The following is a 21,794-nucleotide window of genomic DNA, read 5'->3' as shown; positions in this document are numbered from 1 at the left end:
CATAGATTACCACGCTCAGTATATAAATGGGGCGGGGGGGGGGGGAGTTGGCCAGGAGGGGCTGATCGCTGCTCGAGGACTGGCTGGACATTGGTCAGCAGGTGGTGAGCAATTGTATTGTGCATCACTTTTTTTTTCCCCCCTTCCCTTTGGATTTTGTTCTTCCTTTCTCTCTCTTTTTCCTTAAAATTGTTATTTTATTTCAATTATTAGATTGTTCGTATCTCAACCCTTGAGTTTTACCTTTTTCCCCGATTCTCCTCCCCATCTTGCTGGGGGGTGGGGGGTGGTAGTGAGCAAGTGGCTGTGGGGTACTTAGTTGCCAGCCAGGGTTAAACCATGACAACTATACATATTTATTACATTTCAAAAGGCAGAAAAAAATATATCTAAGTTTAAAATGAATTTTAATTTTTTATTAAATTATTATAATTTATTGTAATAAAAATATTGGTTTTGTTATAATAAAAAACTGTTTAATTGTTAAAAATAACCTATTTATAGCTGTAGTATCAATGGTCTCTATGATGAACATAGAGCTACTGTTTTCCCTGGAAGGAAAGAAGCACTTACGTTATCTTGAATATTGCAAATTATCTTTGCATAGCATTTGTTGTTGTCTCTGGATGGCACAGTCCATTCCAGTGGCCAGAAATGACTATGGTACACCTGAAAATACAACACAAGTTAAAAAAAAAAACCAAAAACAGTTATGTAATTTCACAGCAGAGAGCAGATCTTCTCAGAAGTGCCAGATTATCTTAAATAATGAGCCATGCACGTAGCATTTGGAATATCTGAAATAAGGGCAAAACTCTTTCCCCTTGATGAAGGCCAAAGAAGGAAGCCTCTACAAAACAACTGCTAGTGTCGTCAAATAATTAAAGAAAAAAGAAACCGTAAGTATATTACACTTCCAGGATGCAGTTCACCATGCTTTCATTAAAAAAGACAATTACAAGCTTCCCTCACAGAAGGCTGTACTGTCTCTGGGTTTACCCAGAATGAAGGCAAAAATATTTCTCAGAGCAGAAAACGGCAAGAGCCTGGGTTTAGGAGAGAGAGTATTGTGTATCACTGCAAAATGGAAAGTACATTAAAAACCCAACACATTTTCTTGTCTGTCCCAACCAGTGCCACTGGGCAGATTCCTAACTGCAGGTAAGGCTGCTCGCCCACCTGTATAGCACTTACCTCAGAAAACAATGGGGTGTTTTGAGGCACTGTTCTACCCAGAACTCCTGACAGCTCCCATTATAAGGTAATCTCAAACTGATTACTATTTTAAATAAAATTTTAATTGATCATAACTCCAGTAAAAATACATTCCTTCACAAACTAGGAAAGACAACTTAATGTTTTTCCATATTAACGGGCTCACAAAGCATTCATAATTATGGCTACCTGAAACTGAAGTTTAATGGAATGACAGATGTGACTCAATAATCTTACTGAAGCTTGCAAAAGCAAAAGCCAATATGGTGACATGATAAAGAAGCCGAAGCCAGAAAAAACTAAATGAGAACTTAGCCAGAACACAAATGCTTCTGGATGCACATTTTAAAAAATGGCTTTGAAAATGGAAAGTGCATTTCAAGTGCATTCTTCCACAAAGAAGGGACCAGTGTTTAAAATGTCACAGCAAGAATTTGACTCAATAACAAAAATGTGACTGGGTATATACAAACTTCATGGGCAGATGAGAATTTAAGCCTTTGCCTTGTAGTCAGGTTAACAGTACTTGACACACTGCTGGTTTGAGTCATATTTACTTCTTTTCTCCATGTTCCAATTCAAAAAATGTAATTGACAAAGCTAAGAGGGAGGCAGGTTCTCAGGTTCGTGAACTGCCACTTATCAGCTTATTTCCCCAAATAATGCTTCTCAGGTGATCTTCACGGGACATAAAAGCTCAATTTATTGTCAGACTCCCTCCCCTCATGCTTTCTGTAATGTGGTCAGTACAGTATTTTGTAAGAACAGCCTCTGACACTAAGTGCTTACATATGTCTAATTTCACTCTTGACCAGCAATCCCAATGAATGAAAAGGGATTACTCACATGAGCAAAATTAAGCACACATTTCCCTGCATAATCAAAAGAAACAGGAAAAATGAGCATAACATTTGGCTTTATCAAGCAAAAATCACCATGGCAAGGAATTTGCCACACTGTAGCTACAAAAAGCTCCACTTTGACATTAAAAGCAATGTATTGCTTCTAGCACATACTCAGCTTTAATTTATCCTGAAGTATTTGCAAACACAAAGAAATCTTTTTTTTTTTTTTTTAAAAATAATCAAACATTCCACCTTCAAGCCCTGTTTGCCAAAAACAGAACATATTTGCAACTAGAGCTAACAGAATTGTGGACTATTTTTATAATATGCCCAGGAACTGCCAAGGAAAACAAAAACGTACCTAGTCGCCTCCTGCCCTTACATCAGAGCACAGAACACTGCTTTAATTGACTCTTAACATTATTTTAAATTACAAATTGGGAACTTAAAATCCAGAGGCATTTAAACTGAAGCATTTACCTCAATGTTTTCCTCCCCAAACTTCTCCACCGCAGTCTCTTCAGAATACCCACAGGCTCCATACTCCAAAGGAGTGAATACAGTAGTTGGAACATTCACATAGTCACACTGTGTGGCATACAAAACAAAACAAAAACCCACAAAACATTAAGAATAAAATCAACACACTGGGTAAAAATTCAGCAGTCTGAAAGACAGGAAGAAAAGTCAGATTACTCATAATTCTGAAACTGACTGTATTTTTTTTAATTGTTTTAAATTAAACCACAGGTTTGGGTTTGTCCCTCTCAGAGGTGTTAACTAGAGCAAGAACAGAAATACAGTTTAAAGACACACTGACATTAGTATGCATGGATTAAAAGGAAGAGGAAATTCAGTGCCATGTTTTAAAAACGTGCCAGATCACAGGTCAAACTGGAGATAAAAAGTAGACTGTTCAACTCCTTCTACAAAGCATGCTATTTTTAGCTGGTGATGCTGCAAAGACACCACCACCATCCAAAACCCATCTTTTTTATCAACTGTGTCCTATGTGATGCTGAAGAACCAAAGACATGAACTACAGCCACTTGAGGGGACAGAACTAGGACTCATACTGTGTGCCAAATCACATACCATGAGAGGCAAACATTGACTCATGACTTCACTGGAGCTTTACGTGTTCTAGAGGCTCTCTCTCTGGGCCTGACCACCCTCATGGTGAAGAAGTTTCTTCTTATGTTTAAATGGAACTTTCCCATGTTTCAGTTTGAATCCATTGCCTCTTGTCCTTGCACTTTATACCCCTGAAGAGTCTGGCTCCATCTCCTTTACCTTCTACCATCAGGTATAAATACACACTGATACAGGAGCCCCCACAAGCCATCTCTTCCACAGGGTATAAAAATTCCCAGCTCTCTCAGCTTCTCCTCATGTCAGATGCTCCAGTCCCTTATCATAGTCCTGACCCTTTGCTGGACTTGCCCTGCCCTTCTTGTACTGAGGAGCCCAAAACTGGACACAAAATCCAAACCTGTCTCACTAGAACCAAGTGGAAGGGAAAAGATGACTTCTCTCTACCTGCTGGCAATGCTCTGCCAGGATGCCTCTGCAGGATGCAGCCCAGGACATTACTGATCTTCTCTGCCATGAGGGTACATTGCTGGCTCATGGTCATCTTGTCCTCCATACCCCCCTGAGGTTTTCTCTGCACAGCTGCTTTCCAGCTGTTTGTCCCCAGTCTGTGCCAGTGCATGGAGTTACATCTCCCCAGGTGCAGGACTCTGCACTTCTCCTTGCTGAACTCCATGAGAACCCTGTCAGCCCGTTTCTCCAACCTGACAAGGTCCCTCTGAGTGACCGCACAAACACTGGTTGCATCAGTCACTTCCATGGTTTCGTATCATCTGCAGACTTGCTGAGGGTGCTCTCTATCTCACCATCTAGATCATTAATGAAGCTGTTGAACAGTATTGGACCAAGTATCCAACCCTGTGGCACACCACTACTGGCCGACCTTCAGCTGGCCTTTATAATGCTGGTCACAGCCCTCTACACCTGACAGTTCAGCCAGTTTTCAATCTACCTCACTGTCCACTTATCTAGTCTGTACTTCATCAGTTTTATCTATGAGAAAGTTATGGGACACAGTGTCAAAAGCCTTTACTAAAGTCGAAGTAAACAACGTTCACTGCTCTCCCCATATCCACCAAATTAGTCATTCTGCCATAGCAGACTAGCAGGCTGGTCAGCTGTAATTTTAGTGATTTTATTTTCTACAGATTTCAACTCTGATTTCCTTTGTGACCAGGGATCAGCAAAGATGCTGCTTACTATTCTTTCCCCACCTACCCCTAACTTCATTATGCTTCACACAATCACCCTTTCTAGATTTGTTACAACAGCAACATAAGCCAAGTTCCCATCTAAGTAGTTACTAATTTCTTGGATTCACAGAAAATGGTGTTGCTTTCTTTGGCAGCATAAGGATTTTTGTACCCTGAGAGACAGTTATCTGGCATAAAATGTAAATTAAGATATATCCATAGCATTGCAACAATTAAAAAATTCTGGCTCCAACTAAGTTTTTCTTAAACTTTGCCTGACTGATGTAATGACATTATGCACACTGATTCAGGATTCTGTTACCACAATACCTGCCAACCTAAAATAAACAACTCAATCAAGCTCTAAATCTGGCTGACAGCTGAACTTGATATGAGTAGGCAGGCTCTAAAAGAGAAAAACCTTTATACTCATGCCCTCTGGTTAGGAAGGTGAGACAAGCACGCACATCAGCGGTGCTTGGATTGTTGTTCTTTAAAGGCTTTTTAAAGGCTCTCCTTTCCTCCTGGTTTAAAGATAAGGTGTAAATGAGTACCCATGTTACTCCTATTTGGACTAGTATAACTTGGCTGAAACCTACAATTGCACACGTATGAAATGTAAACACTGAATTGATGAATTCAACTCTCAGGTATAAATCCGTGAAGACTTATTGGTATGTTTAATTTTCCTTCATGTCCATATTCAATTACAAGCAAAACTATGTGTTACATTGAAAACAGATAGATGAGAAGTGAAAAAATTAGTGGAAATAACACTGAAAATGAAGAGCATCACAACCTCTATTATACTCTATTAGGGACCATAGATAGGTTTAGTAAACTGCCTATGAGTTCGAGTTAAAGCACTTAATGGGACGGAATGATTGCTGACTTTTAGGGAAGGCAGTAGAGCTAAAAACAAGTTAAATGATCTCAGTTAATTTTATTATCATTATACTCAGAGAAAAATAACACCTCTTAATAAGAAAAAAAAGACCACTGCTTAATCCATAAGGTATTAATTTCATCCTACACAATTAGCAGAACATATCTGCAGTAATATCTTTGCAAGGGGAAAATTAAAGTGATCATCAAAGCTAATCCTTAAAGGCCTACTGTTTTCCATAAACCAGCAGACTTGCACTCCGCACTTCGAAGCAAAGCAATGACAAGTGTTTTGTGGCAAATGGTTCCTTACCTTACTGGTTGCCCCAGCATAAAGCCTTTGAACTAACAATCTTCCTGCCTGGATTGCCACTGGTGTGAGTTCCAGCTTGTCCTGCAGTATATCTCCAACAGCATAGATATACGGCACGTTTGTTTGCTCCTCATCGTTGACAGGAATTTTTCCTGTTCTGCAGTTTGAATTAACAAGAAAAAAAATTCAAGTGTTCTGCCATGAAGACTGGAGGTATAAATAACCTTGCAGAAGTTAGGCCCTTTAGCTTTAAGAGAAAGACACATATTTGAAGTATGAGGGGAAAGAAATAATATTCACAATCTTACAGTCTTGGGCAAGAATGTAAAGTAGTGCAAATCTGACCAAAACTACAGGAATGTACACATTGGATAAGGGTAGCCCATGAAGTTGCAATTCATCTCCTGAATCAATTCTTTGGTGAAGCACAAATCCCTTCCTCAGACATCCTCTAATACCAGCTGACCTGTGTACTGGCAACTTTGAGGGATGACAGAAAGAAACATTCTTCCACCTAAGCTCCAGGAGAGAAGAATTTCTCTACTACTGAAATTCCAGTCCAGTGGCTGAAGCAGCTTCTATAAATTTACCCTTCAGGCTTCTATACAGAGACAGGTCAAGCTGTTCAAACACCCTACTTAAGGGACGGCCAGCAAGCTTTTTTAGCTATAAGTGTACTGAGCTAATGGAAGTTTTTAATTATTAATACTTCCTACTTCATTAATAAATGAGATAGTGCAGTAATCACTGCAGGAAAGAAGTGTAACAGGGAAACCTAATCAGACAGGCACAGAAACAGTCACAGAGTTACTTGAGGAGCCAGCGGTGTATTAAAATCCAGCTTCTTCAATTTTGCTCTTGTTAACAAATATACAGCTCATGCTAAGAATTGTATAGCTCATTCTATTAAGCTACCAGTAGGTGTCCTGATATCAAAAGATGTGTACTGTTCTACAAGACAACACGGGTCTGACCATTTTGAGTAGACCAAAATTTCCACTTATTTAGAACTTCGCAACAGTTCCCTTCAGCACCATCAGTCACTGCATTCACATATAAGCTGCCCTCTGCGCTGTTTTGCCATAGACCACCAAGTCAAGTCATGGTCCCATGTCTTTTCTTCAAAGGGAAGATCATCTAGGCCCCATGTGCCTAGGTGTTTTAGTTACCAGTATCGAAAACGTTACCAATAGCTCCACTCCCTGGTGCAACGACTTCACTACATTAAACATTAAATGCTCCTCTGCAGGAGACAGGTTGTTCCCAAGGGTTGCTCTAAGGCAAGAAATAAACTTCTCCAAGATGTAAAACACATCATGAACCCAACTGTGAGTTTAAGGAATGCTTCTTTGACCTTATATTTCACAGTAAACATATAGTAGCATTTACATTCAAATATAAACAAACCCCATGACACTAAAAGCCTGTAGGAACAATTACATCTCTGCCCCAAGAGGTGGTAGAGATGAAAACAAGAAGATGAGAATAAGAGAGTACAAGGAACAACTGACAGATCCTAGAAAGCCCGGTCGCTGGAAGAAGCTGAGACTGACATGTGAACCTAGACAGAATGGAGCAGACACTTCTGACTCCCAGCATTTAGGAACTGGCATTTCAGTATCAAAAAAGCAAATGTGGCAGTACTATGGGAGAAAAATGCAACTATTTGCTACATAGTCTCCCATCCAAGTGTGTGCAAAGAGGAAATACATTTTTCCTCAAAGCGTTTAAATGTCTACGCACCACCAGTAAGTGACACAAGCTCATAAGTGAATGGTATACAGACATCTGTCCTTACTTTTCATTGATCTTCACTCCAACTTTGTCCAAACCAATTTTTCTTGTGCATGCATCTCTTCCGATTGCTAGCAACACCTGCAAAACAGCAATGTACATTACTGATTTTTTAAAACCTCAAAAGTGCATTTGCATGTGGCTATCTATTATTTTCATTATATACTAAGGATTAGTATCTAAGGCTTGGTCACTTTACGATGAATACGTACAGTCACAGAGTTCAAAACAAGCCACACCACCACCATGACCTAACAATACCAGGCCTTAGGCTTTAATAGTACGATTAAATACAGCCAAATAGCTTTCCCTGAAAAAAATATCTCACGAGTATTCTGAACAAATTAGTTAGGGTCAGATTCCTTATTTCCTCACAATTTTATACCAAATTGTTATACCTACAAGAGCAGGTGACTCAAAATGCTCCATAAGGAAAGGGCTCTTTAGGAAGGAAACTCAGATGCTTAGACAAATAAAAAGACCATACAGTAACCTTTGTTTTGATCAGAAAATATTATTTACTTACATATTGTCTCAGCCAAGTCACTGCCAAAGAATATTATTTGTTGAATGTATTTGTTTGAACATTTATTCAGAATGACGAACGGACCGGGCCAAATTCTTACCCATCCTATCAACTTGGCTACCTTAACAAGCAAAACAAGTTCCAGCCTATACTTGCACAAGGAAAAGTGCTATGAGCTCTCCAGTCTTGGACAGCTGCCCAGGTAACTACACAAAGTTTCTTATACGACAACTAAGACTTGTGCTGAAGGAATCGGAGATCTGCTTCAGCTCTTTTAGTTGACCAAGCATGCATGCCAGATCTTCAGAGCTGAAGGTCTTAAAATGCATCACACACAGCTCATACCTCCTATGAGGAGTGACAGCATTTCAGCAAAAGATTTGGTAAGAAATCAGAAATTTCTTCAATGAAAGGATGACACTGATTTGCTAGCTAAAAAGCTTTCACTGCTGTGGACCAGGAAATACAGTATTACAACACTGTGCAACAGCACTGTTGTTATTGCTAAACTTTAGCAAATATTGGCCCTCAGATGCACTGAGGCATGTCCGTGTTACGGGACGAGTGATGCACTGTACAGGTGAATGAGGTCACTGGCACACAGCATTTGCAGCCTAAAATCCCAGGCTGGCAAATGCTTGTCTTTATGCACTCTGGGTAGTTCCAAACACTTTATTCACAATTTCCCCTTCTCCCCCACTTCCAGCACCAAGGCCTAAGAAAATGAGTGGGGTGAGGCGTGACGGAAACAGTCCATCAAACATATAATGGCATACCTGCACAGCGCAATTTTACTGTTCTAAGTGGATAATGAAGTTCCCCGACTGACTTGCCACAGGGCATTAGCTGGTTTTGTGAAGATGCTGCATCAGCAACAGGTCTTAAGAAGACATGACACCTGTTTATTTAGCCTTGCACAGACCATTGTTTTGTGCTAACTCCAGAACATGCTTTATTTGCTATGAAAGCTGTTCTAAATCATTCCTCATCATTTATGGCAAATATCCCATGGGGGAAAAATCCTGCAACTGATTCCACATGACCAAGCTCATCTACATCCCTAAGCTATGAAACAGGTTTCAAAAGCAAGCAAGTGATTTGGCAAAGACTCCTGACTATGGATTCTGGGACTTTTGTCACGTTAATTACCTGTTGATTCTGTGCAATTACCATATTTTGATGATTAAAATAACTTGAAAAAAATCTAACTATGGATAAAAACATCCCACAAAATCTCAACATTAAATGGAAGGCTATTTCATGTTCTTCAGGTATTTAGACTTACAGTATTGTATTCTCCTTCAATTATTTGTGTTCCCTTTGTGGACTTGGCTGTAACTTTCAATCTTCCAGGAGTTCCTTCCTCAACCTGCTCAACCTACAACATTTTGGGGGAGGAAAAAAAAAAAGGGTTTCATTTCAAATAAAGATATGCAAATTATCTTTGTCCCACCCCATATTTTATCATTAAGAGTGTTTAACCATGACCTAATATTAAGCATTTATTCTAAAGATATTTTCACTTTTCTCTACATTTTGTGATTACCACTTGCGTATTTAAACATTCTGGCTTATCCCCACACATTTATTCTTACGAACAACACAGTAAGACCTCATTTCTGTTTATGAAAGTTGACTGATAGCTAACTTCTTGTCCAAGCCCACCATGTGAGCTGCGGGTATCAACTGGGGACAGAGGAGGTGAGAAGGACGAGAATTCTTGCCGGATCTGCAAACACCATCAGATATTTTCTCCAACCTCCCCTACAGGGCCATTGTGCCTTACACCCATGGGAAGCCACTGTCATAGCCCAGCCCTCAGCATTACAGGCCTTTGCCCTGTTTCAGTTACATTAGTCCGACATATAAAGCTGCCATGGCCTTGCATGAGAGGGCAGCAGCTGGCTCTAAATGGCTGAAAAAAACACCATCAGCTTAAGAAAAAGCCCCTTCAGAGTTCCCCAGAGCCAGCTGAAATAAATATTCCTAATTTTAACTACCGATCCAGGAAAAAAAAAAAAAAGCAGCAAAGGTGAATTTTTTGGCAACTATGCTCTTTGTTCAGAGTAATAAAAAATGAAGGTTTCATTTTATATACACTCCCTTCTACCACTCATATATCAGAAAATACTAAGGCAGCCACAAAACCACTGGCTTTTTTTCCAAACCCACCTCTTTCCTCTGATAAATAAATCAACTAAACAAGTGAATGGAATTGGAAGCTACAGAAGTGGGTTATTTTTTGTCCTCATTAATATTGACCAGACTGTGAGGAAAGGACTGTGTATCTTCAGCTACAGTCCTTCCCTTACCCTCCCAGAAAACAAGGTGCCCACGGCTTCCTGCGGCTGGTTATACATACAAGAGACATGTAAGCGTGCAACACAATTCTGGAAATTTTGGTGTTCATTCTACAGATGAAAAAGTACTTTTCAACAACTGCTTTAGTTCCTACTTCATATAAGAGACAGAAAAAGCAAAGTTCCTGATAAAGTTCTGTTTTCCTCTTTTTTTTTTTCTGGTTTCAAAAAGCGTTCTGTGCCATTCTACCAATTTTGAAGGATCACTATGTTAAACTACTCCTGTTCAAAGGTAGCATTATTTATAATAATTCATCTTCTGTCTTCAAACATCCCAACAAAGGGCTTTAATAAGCACAACACGCATAACTGCAGAAACAATGTTTGAAAGAGATGAGAAGACCTACTGAAAATATATCCTGCAATTTTAGTTTAAGGATATTCTCAGCTAGAAACAGAGCCAAATATTTTATTCCAATTGAAATCAAAGATATGTAGTGAAGGGACAGGGTAAATTTTGTGATTAGAGTGATGGACTGCCATTTAGTTGAAATTAATATGCTTGTAGAAACAGCTTCCTTCTTTCTCATCCCCCACTAGAGACTACTAAAAGCTAAATCTGAAAATAAAAGCCAGATAAACATCCTTGCTTTTCATATAACATGGGATTTCTGCAACCCAAACATGCATAAAAACAAAGTTTGAAACACGTCCTTCAGCTTCTCACAGCACATCTCCTACACTCTGTGTAAGAGAAGGTCAGATCCACAGCGTGGTAACTGGCAGAGCATTTTTTTAAACTACACTTGATATTGCTAAGGGTGAAAACGAACAGTCTTCACTCAGTTTAATCCCCTAAACGTTAAACTCAGTAACTTAACACCAAATTGAAAACTGCTTAATACATTACTACCCATTTTATAATAATTAAGCACTAATTATTATGAAAAAAGTTATGAAAATACTGTTAGCACGCTCTGAAGTCTTTGATAAAGCAACTTTACATCAGAAAAGCTTCAGAGCTTATCTAATCTGTCTTTCAACCTGAATTTGCCTATACATGTACATCACTAGCTGCACAAGTACTCCTACTGAATTTAATGAAAATTGAGCAAGTATTTGAGGACTGCCAAATTAAGGATATAGGTGGATACTTCTAAAGCTCATTTACTTTTCTGGATAGTCAACTGGTCCTGGGCACATATAAGCAGTACTTTCTGGCTGAGAATTTGAGAACTGAGAATGAAAACTATGCCTATTTGTGATGCGCTGTGCCTGATCTTACAGGAGATTATGTATCTGCTTAATTATGAGCCTGTGAGAAGTTTCACAGATTCCAGGACAACTGCTGAATTTGCAGGACCAGGATAAGCAGGAGTAACAACATTTTTAATGCACCATATACTAATCTACCTAATTCTGGTAAAAATGAGTTCTGAAACCTCACAAAATTTTAATACTAAGACTAAATTGTACCTGTCAATTGCATATGATTCATGACTTATTCAGTTTAAAAGAAAAATTAGCCCATACTATATCATAGCAGATGCTGTACTGCAAATTCAACTTTTGTATTCACTAAGATAATTTACATCTTAAAGCATTATGATAGTTACATTGCAATGGGCTGTAGCCACATACCACTTTGAGCCTACCTTGATCGGCACAAACTCTCTAATAAAGTTGATTCCATGTTCTTCCATATATGCGCCAATTTTGTTTGCAATATCCTGGTCAAATCCTCTTAAAAGGATGGATCTCACCATTACAGTGACATCTAACCCAAGACCTGCAAGAAATCCTGCACATTCCAAGGCAACATAGGAAGCTCCAACCACCAGGGTTTTCCCTGGACAGTAAGGCAGAGAGAAAAGGTCATCACTGAAAAAAAAAAAAAAAAAGAGAAAAGAAAGTTAGAGACAACTGGAAGAATGTACTGTGTTTTATATTTATCTAATTTCTTCTGTAAGAATAGGACTTTATTCCTCTTTCTGCTCACTAAAAAAAATCCAACCACTTAATTTTTTGGAAATTCATCTGGAATACAAGATCAGTACATGACAGATTAAAATTCTAATTAGGAGTACATACACACACACACAAAAGAGTATGAAAATTCTGATTCACCACAAAAATTCTGAGGTTTTTTTTCTTTACAGAAACTTATGTCATATTGTTAAAAAAGGCAGGTTGATGGTTTTTTTCCTCTGAATCTTACTTCAGTTGTTTTTCTGCAAATTTAGCTCTCAGGAGTGAAAAGGAAGAGGAAAGTGTTCAACTTTAAGATAAAAATCCCACCTTCACTTATTCAAGACTTAACCTACTTAACCTTTTGGCTAAAGCATTATACATAGTGCCAAATATACACAGGCAATAAAACAAATTAATGCAAACCACAGTAACAGGCAGAGACCAAAGTGCAAAATTATAGAAAACATGTTTATTTGCCTGTTTTCCATTTCTTTCAACTGCTTCATCAAGCTATGTCCCTTCTATCAACTTTGGACCTAGACTATAAAACCACAGCTTCTCAAGGAAGCAGGAACTCATGGAGGCATCATATTTGCTCAGCAGAGCCTTAGGCAGAGTACGGGAATACAATTTTCCAAATATTTAAATCTAAAATAAACGTCTCTCTCTCAGCTAACAACTGCAAAGGCTAAACAAAGATGCTCTCTGCAAATGTTGTGGTGGAATAAAATGTGATTGTGTAATTAAAGGCTACATCATAGTTCCTATCCCCCAGGGAACCCAGTGAAGATTACACACACAGCCTCAATCTGATAGTCTTTAACTCTGGCATTCCTGACTTTTCCACCTTAATGTTATTTTAAAGCACCACTTTACAGGCTATATTATCTGTTACCTTTAATGTCACTAGTATTTATTAGAAAGGCAATACACAACATGGTGTTTTGGTTTCACAGGGATTATGCCAGTTATTTATTTCATTGCTATAGATTTACAAGCTGTAGTTCCAACCTCTGTTTCTACATTAAGTAACTTAAAATTTACTCCGATATGAAAACAGATTTCATCTGCATATCACATTTTTTGGTCAAAACTGTTCTAGAATTGCTTGGCCGTATCAATTAACCAGACATTTGAAACCAGTTTTCCCAAAAGTTGAACTAACTTCACTGACTAGCTGGAAAAAAATTGGGTTGAGTTTCAAGACTGCCTCGATGCACAAAGACAAATACACTTCTATCGGCTTCACAACATCAACTGCTTTGCAGCTCCTGCTTTCCTTGATATTTGAGCAGGGAGGTTTCTTCCAAGCAGACTGTGCTCTTCATTACCAAAAAACCCTTCAGTATGTGAACTGAAAGCCCATAAGGAATAGGGAGGAAGTGGGTGTACTGGTAACTGGGGCAAGCTGATAAATTAATTTTATGATGGACACACATGATTTATGGTATTCTCAGTTACTGCTGTTATCAGTCAGAAACAGAACAAACCTAGCCAGCCACCCACAGTCCTTTGATGTCTACTAGACACCAGTGTTCTGGGCAGCTTAAAATCTGTTTATAGCTATTTTCCTGTGCTTACACTCCCCTAACAAAAAGTTACATAGGAAAGAAAACCAGCAACCAAACAGCCCTGCCCATGCTTCACCACTTCCTCTCACCAGTGAAGCATTTACTCATGGTGAATGACTTCATATTCCCCCCTATTTTTACCTGCTAATGCAGTATTCCTTGTCTCCAGGTATACCCAGGTAGCGTGGTCGTTCACCAGTGGCAATAAGAAATCTCTCAGCCGTGTACAGCTTCTCAACTCCTCTTTTATTTGTTGCCTGTGGACAAAGTATTAGTCCAAAGTGAATACTCTGCAGTCCTACCAAGGGAAAAATTACTCTATTTGAAAAGCATCTCTATTCAGAAAGTACTATAGCAAACATGGGTAGGGAGTACCTTAACTGTGTGTGGCCCAACAAATTCCCCATATGCGTTCTCATACGTGACTTTCTTCTCTCTCAGTGCAACCCGATAGCCCCAGTTCAGTGAACCAATGTAATTCTGAACAGATTCTGTCATAGTCATCCAGTTGTGTTTGACTGTTAGAAACAAAAGAGAAAGACTCATCTTTCAGTCTGTGAGTTCTTTTTCCATAGCGAACCTTGTATTCTCAGACAGATTAGTTTCATGACCTAGTCACCTTTATCTTATTCCTTTTTTATTCCAGGCTAACTCTACTGAAATTCAAAGAATTACATCAGTGCAGACAACATGAGAGGTCACAGTGGAACAGATAAGACTTAAAACACGGAAAATTTAGACTTCCTGCATGATTGTTTTCTATTGACACATGCTGTGAGCAGGTGACGTTGCTCAATAAATGAAAACTATGCATGTTCCCCACTACAGGGTTACACTTTAAATAAATCCCAATCCTATAACCGTGCACATTAGATCTTATATAAAGTAAAATTCATCTTATGTAGTAGTGACAGAGGCCAATGGAAAGGAAATCCTTGGCTGCAATTATGGGGAAGTTTCTAACAGGGAAGATTCTGGGGTATTCCCTTAGATGTTGTGTTACATTCAAAAATGGAGTAGTACCTTATTGTTTTTATTCACACAACAACCTTATCAAATACTAACATGATCAGAAGATATAAATAAACACATCAAATGCTGCAAGGCAGTAAGCCCCATGGCTTTAGACTTGAAAAGTGCTTAAGTTTGTGTGTAATCTCTCTGAAGGTGCCCTACATTGTTAAAATGAGCACACGCTTAAGTGCAACAAGCATTTGATTGTGAAGAGCCTCTGGATTTTCAGCCCAAATGACAAAACTGCAAAAAATTGTTCTCCTTTACCTTCTTCTGTAAACTGCCATCCAAACTTGCGTGAATCTTGCAAGGCTTGTCCCAGTAAAGCTGCCTGGTGCATCAGTTTTTTAGGTATACAGCCCACATTTACACACGTTCCTCCAAGACCTGAGAGAAAGGGACAGAATGTGTTTTTCACACCAGCACGGCTGATCTCAAAGGAGAATCAGAGTCTCTGAGCTGTAAAGCTCCTTTATAACAGATTTACAATAAAGAGAAATTTACCCCATGAGTTGCCCAGAGGGGTAGGTGTGACAAAATCCAGCACCAGCACTTTCTTTTCATATTTGGCAGCCTCCTACAAAACAAATTAAATAAGACACATATCTAAATATTAGAGGTTAAATTTGGAGTAGATGATAACATCATGCATTGCTCAAAAGCTTTGTGACTTTTAATTAAGTAATAATGAATGATTTGCTAGGGAACAGCCAGACAAACCATTAATCTTCTGAATAATCTGTGCACTCAGTAGGAAAAAAAAGATGAAAGGAAAAAAGCAGGCATTCATACTGCTACACAACAGCACAGCACCAGCTGATACACAGAAGACTCTGGGAGTCAAACCTCCTATTCTCCACCCTGTCAGTTTGTTCACACTATTTCCCCCAACGTGCCATTTATTTTTAACATACTTAACAAATTCTTCATTAATCCAATTTTGCCTTCAAGATGGTTTCTCAAACATTTGAAATCACATCACACAATGACATAAGTCACGTGGCCAAGCATTATGACTGTGTTTATCCAATCTTTTTTCTTGTAGTTGAAGGGAACATTGAATTTTGAGTATAATCTGTAGTTGTCAGGACTAGCTCTTGCTCTTCAAGCTACTCAACGTGCAGCAACTTGACTTTACTGTCAGGATGTGCAGATGTCATCCAGACTAGAAAAGTGATGGTTTATTTCATGATATTTCCCCTGAGAAGTTTCATTAGCAAATCTACAATCAATGTGTATGAATGACACTGAGAACTGGGATTTCTATACTGATTCCAGTGTTTCCTTTGTGCTTTTTAAGAAAAAGGTAAAAATTGACAGCAATAACTGGTACCAGGGAAAAACACTTAAGTAAGCATTACATAGCTGTAAAACTATCATGACAGATTCCCCCATGAGATGCAGAAAAATAACTTTGATACTTGGAGTAACCACAACCGTACTGCATCACATGATGAATTCTTAAGACATGTAAGTAATAACAACTGTAGGTGCAGCATATAACCCTAAGGCCTGGGGTTTGGCTTGGGAGGAGCTGGACAGCCTTCAGCATTATGTTACCAGTAATACTTGTTAATCCAAATAGTTGACAACCAGAATTTCAATTTTAAATGTAACTTACCTCATGCAAAATAAAAATCACATTTCAAACAATGGAGGCCATAGACACCTTTGGAAAATATTAATGTACTGGATTTCTGCTTCTGATAAAGGTCAAGATCGGCCAAGAAGCTAATTTCTATCTGTTGGCAGCACCTCTGAGAAAGTTCCTCAGAAAGGTACTTAGGGCCTGAGACATGTTATTAATGCTCCTTTATAATGACAGCTCTTACACATAGCTTGAAAGACCTTGCTGGTGTTAGCTAAATAGTATGCAAGGATTCCCAAGCTTACACTCAGCTATATGCTCATATAACACAGCACAGCATTGCTTCGCCACCTCAGTAGAGACCACAGATATAACCACTTCTGCAGAGTGATATGCCCACAGTAACAAAACCTGCCCTGTAGGCTTTCAAACCTTAACGTGTTCGGTGCAGTGCTGCATGAACACAACAAGGTTGGCTTAAGGCTGGGGCTGTTCGGTGTGAACTGATAGTAGTGGCCTGGCAATGGTCTGGTTCTGTGGCTGGGTTGCACAGAGTCAGTTTGGCAGTGTTTGCATTCAGCATGGAGACATGCCTCCAAAATAATAAGCTCTGAGTACAATATAGAGAAGAAAAGGAAGGCATGCACACAAAGCTGCATGTTTCAGTGAAAAGCATGCATTTAACCAATCTACTTAAACTGCTGCAAACCTGAGTGTAGATAACTTGAACTGTGTAGTTGATTGGGGTTTTTTTTGTTTTTTTGTTTTGGTTTTTAAAGTACTGTTTGTTAAGTCACTAAAAAAACCTGAATAATCAAAGTCAGAAGTTTATGCCTGTAAAACAGTTTCACTTCAATTTCATGAAATACACACATTACTACTGATAGTGATGCTGACTTTATTGATCTATCATCTTCTGCTCTACTCTACAATCACTTGAGAACACTAAGAAGCAATATACTTTATACACTGAATTGAGGGAATAAGGCAATTTATCCTCCCAGCTACACACCTTTTCTATCCCACAGCTGAAAAATGATCCAATAAACATCACTGCTGTAGCTTCAAAACCTAGCATACGTATACAACAAAGCAGAGCAGTCTCCTTATGGAAACTTCAATAGATTACTTTTTATTACTTCAAACTGGTTTTGCATTACTTGCAAACTCCCTTTTACTCTTGTTTCTGTCTTCTGTCCTAAAATATCCCCACCCTCTGAAAACCAGTGTCGGCTTCTCTTTGTGGGCCCTCAGAATTTTTGTAGAGCTTACCTTCCATCTTATGCCATGGTAATAATGCCTTTATGGATGGAAAAGCAGTAAACTGCCAAAACAGATCATGGGTGTACAGGATATTATAATGCATTACTCAGCACTGCACTCTTCCATTATAACAGAAGTTCTTCTAAGGGACCAAGGTTTAGTGTGAACCCAGTGCTACAGTGAAATACTTTCTCTTAATTTTCTTTCACTCCTCAATAACCTCCTTCACTTCTTGAGAACAAAAGAAATGCCTCCTGTCTGGAGGAATAATCCAGCTGCAGGTCTTGAGCAACGAAACAAGTTTTATTTCTAGGAATGCCCAAGTCACTTCTAAATAGTTCATTCTGCCATAGCAAGAAGCAGCAAAATCTCCCTAACTACTGAACTAAAGGAGAGTTACTAATTTACATTAAATTTCAGCAAATTTCAAATATTTGGGATAATGACAACTCTAAGAGCTGGTACATTCTCCAGCACTGTGGTTCTTTTAATTAATTCCAAAAGCAATGCCCTAACCAAAAATTATAAATTATCTGGCTACAGGCAGGAAGCACCAGACCCTAGAAATGAAGTGTGAGATCCTAACCCTCCACTTATCCAACTATATGAACTCACAAATCACAAAATCTCCCCCATTGTCAAGAATTAAAACAACATACACAACTATTTCTGAACAGATATTACTTTTAGATAAAATTAAAAACCTACTGATGTTAATTTTGAATAGTTTTAAAAGCTTTTTCAATTTTGAGTTCAATTTTAATTAATAAACACTGTTGAGCTATCTACCTGCTGTCTCCAACAGCACCGCTTTCATTAGTGGGGACCAAGTTTCATTCTATTAAGTAGTATACCATGACATTTTTATATTTTTCTTTTTCAGAACATGAGGAAAAGAATATTGTATAACTGGGACTAACCTCAAAAGAAATCCCACTGATCAGACAGAAATGTTATGCCCCTACAGCATTAAAGATACCCAGATGCAAGACACTGAGGATGTCACCCACCTACTTACAAGGGAAGTATAAATCTGTATTTTCTCTCTCATACCTTGGCAGCTGCCAGACCACCTGAGCCCCCACCAATGACAATGAGATCATAGTCATAGGAATGTGGCACCAGCGTATACCCGTTCATTTCCAACAGTTTCTGAGGCTTGCCTTCCTTATGTGCCTGAACAGAGAAAACAAGGATTAGGGAACACTGAAAACACTCCCCACAGTGCTCAACAATTAGTATTTTCAGCAGCAAATATTGTGACAAGGGAACATAAGTGCATCTGAATTTTCTAAGCTCTGATTTTAATTAACTTCTAAAAATTTCATCTTCTTAATCCGTCCTTGAATAGCTCGGTACATATTAGATACTGAGCTATGAATTTTCTTGTTTGTTGGAGCCCTGGGTTTTCTTGCAGAGCTTAGTTTTCAACATCAATGCAACTCCAGTGATTCCTCATACTCTGTACTCCAGGATGAGATACACACTTAATGACACAGGCATTCCATTAATTTATTTTATTCTTTTCATCTGCCCTAGACTTTCCTAATTAGTGTTTTTCCCCTCCTCCTGCATGTATTAGTATGAAAATATAACAATCATAAACAACATCATAATAATCTGCAATTACCAGCCTTACCAACTGAATGAACAGAACTGGAAGAAAACAATTTCTGAAAACTACAGCTTTGTAACATGCCTGTGTATATTATTGCTTTGGTTTAGCAATCTAGCTAACTTTGGTGTTAAATGGATCAAGTGTGATCACTACACTTTCACACAAGAATTTTGAGGGTTTTTTTAATCAGGTAACTACTACCACAGGAAAATGACCTCTAAGTCCTAAAATGCATTTTGACAGCTGCATGCCATAAAGAACAGTACATTGTCTTCATATACTCTTCCTAAAATGATCCTTTGTACTTAATTTGCAAAGCTCCAATTTATCAGGGCTTCAGACCTTCAAGCCTCTGGAGTTGCTGGCGAAATTCTCAGTGCCCCTGAAACCACAGGACAAGGTCTACAGTGAGTAAAAATCAGATTCCTCAGCTGATGTATATCAGCGAGTATCAACTAAAGTAATGACAAAATTTTTAAGACCAAAAAAGTAAATAAACCCATACTCAGGCACTTTACAAATTTGCTCGCTTTTATTCAAGTGCTTCTATCTGGCTAACTAGGTAGGACTTGAAACAGTACTATGGGAATAGTCAAGGCAAATAAAAGGAAAGAAAAAGAACAAAAGAAGTTTCCCTTCTCTTTTCATCTTAATTTTGTTTTGCACTAAGCTGTCCTTTGTGCTTAACCCATTCTACTGTTGCCTTCCTCTGAGGCCAGAATATTCCCTCTCTCTGTATGTATAACTGTGTCTACCCTAGAGACTGCTACCAAAACAACCATACCACCACCAAGAGACCTCTATACCTTCAGCCAATTACACAGCAATGTCAGCAGAAATTCAGACTGTGCATATGTCTGTACAAAGTTACATTTTAATACTATTTCATAATCCTGGGTAGCATGCTAATAGTAGAAACAAAACCTAGAAACCACCTGTGGCTGTTGTGAAGACATCCAAAAATATCTCATCTTCCTTCCTCTTCTCCTCCTGCTCTGCCACCCCAGTACATACCCCTACCACTGAATCTACTTTGCAGTTGGTTCCCCTTTTTTCTGTTTTTCTAACACAGCCATTGGCCAGGCTTAAACTTCCTACTGTAATCACAGTAACAGTGAAAAAGGAGCATATTTTGTCTTATGATATACATATGCACTTCATTTGTATTTAGGGATATCAAATTGGAGAAAGCATGCCATACTTCCAAAGCACACCTTCTTGTTTGCTCAGTGGCAACAGGATGGTGTGAAGCTTAAGGGCAGGCTAACTCCCACAGAGTCATCAGACCCAGCTACCAAGAACGGTATCTGTATGATGCATATAAAGAAACCGCAATACTTACTCATGATATTTGCTTAGATCACTACTTTTATCACGCTACTCTTTTTTTCTTAAAAAAAAAAATGCTCTATGTTTTCACATGCATTAAGACACTTTGGCTTTTACTCCCTAGCGTTTGATTCATTTTTCATTAGTTCTCCATAACCATCCTTCATGAAAACATATTAAAAGTTTAGATCAGACAAAGCAGATCACAACTTTCCCCTCTGAAACCACCTCCTAGAACCATGCTCCAAAGTGGCCAGGATCTTCACAAGCTCTGCAACCCATTTACCAAGGGAACTTATTCATGACCATGATCCCACCCTGAGAACAGATCTCCTCCTCCATTCTTCTCCCAAGAACTACAATTTTTTTAAAAGAAAGCCTACATTCTCATGTCAAATGTCAAAACTGAATTATAGACTTTAAAACATATCTCCCCCCTACCTTTAAAGTTTTTTCATGATCTCCTATTTGCTTCTCCTGTACAAAAACAACTGTCGGTGAAGTTTCTGCTGTTACTTCGCACTGCCCTTCTTCCTGCTTCTGTGGTCCCTCTGTGAAATAAAGAATAAAATAACGTAGTATCTGGAGAGACGTCCTTTATGAAGGCTGCAGTCCTCAAGCGAAATTGTCTGGGGGAGTGGCCTGGCGGCTTCATCGCTTCCTCATCAGCAGCATGCCTGTCTCAGGGGAGCCTTCCTGAGGCGACTGGTGAGTCATCTGCAACGTTAGGATGACTTGCTATATTCTCCTCTTTAATAAAATCCCGTACAAGAGTTGGCTGGGATTTCAGTACTTTTTGCCAATCTAGCAATATGCTTGGAACAAAGTAAGGAAATAAGATTTGATGTGGCTAAGCCTGAAACTTCAGTCTTAAAGGAAAATTAAGACTTCTATCTTTCTTGCCCAGTAGGTGATTTTCTTATGCTGATGTGCTGTCATTTTTTTCAGTCTCGTACTTTTGTAACTGAACTAATATTTTCATTTTTCTCCTGCAGTTAGTTCCCTGGAGACTTCTTTCAGTTAAATTTATCAATATAATTGGTTTTTCCAAGAAAATCTCCCCCCAAATAATTTCTACCATGTGGTATTGCTCATACTATGAAATCCTCTAAAGAAATGTATTCAAAAGTCTGGAAAAGATCTGTTTCCCCACTGGTCATATATATATATATATATATATAATTAGTCATCTCCAATAGAAAAGGTTAAGCTTATAAGTGGAAAGGAAAAATTAACATCTTTTTACATGGTGATACTTTATTTGATGTGGCATGGAA

At 38.6% G+C, this 21,794-nt stretch overlaps 1 protein-coding gene across 2 annotated transcripts in view; it reads right to left on the bottom strand.

Moving 5' to 3' along the window:
* Nucleotides 1–21,209, bottom strand: part of TXNRD1 (thioredoxin reductase 1) — a 28,571-nt gene extending 7,362 nt beyond the window's left edge. The window contains exons 1-12 of one of the 2 annotated variants that reach the window (XM_080394009.1): nt 20,959–21,209; nt 18,624–18,746; nt 15,224–15,296; nt 14,987–15,106; nt 14,081–14,223; nt 13,847–13,962; nt 11,819–12,044; nt 9,149–9,241; nt 7,342–7,418; nt 5,544–5,700; nt 2,541–2,648; nt 574–669 (exon numbers count right to left, since the gene is read on the bottom strand). In XM_080394009.1, coding sequence (XP_080250135.1) covers nt 574–669; nt 2,541–2,648; nt 5,544–5,700; nt 7,342–7,418; nt 9,149–9,241; nt 11,819–12,044; nt 13,847–13,962; nt 14,081–14,223; nt 14,987–15,106; nt 15,224–15,296; nt 18,624–18,710 — 1,296 coding nt within the window. In that variant the 5' untranslated portion in view covers nt 18,711–18,746; nt 20,959–21,209. The remainder of the gene's footprint in view (nt 1–573; nt 670–2,540; nt 2,649–5,543; nt 5,701–7,341; nt 7,419–9,148; nt 9,242–11,818; nt 12,045–13,846; nt 13,963–14,080; nt 14,224–14,986; nt 15,107–15,223; nt 15,297–18,623; nt 18,747–20,958) is intronic. The other variant, XM_080394010.1, reaches the window with a different exon arrangement.
* Nucleotides 21,210–21,794: the final 585 nt, after the last annotated feature.

This window comes from Falco punctatus (genome assembly GCF_963210335.1).
Source record: "Falco punctatus genome assembly, chromosome: 6".
Lineage (NCBI taxonomy): Eukaryota > Metazoa > Chordata > Aves > Falconiformes > Falconidae > Falco > Falco punctatus.
The sequence above is the reverse complement of the archived record's forward strand: the minus strand, read 5'-3'. Positions and strand labels throughout refer to the sequence as shown.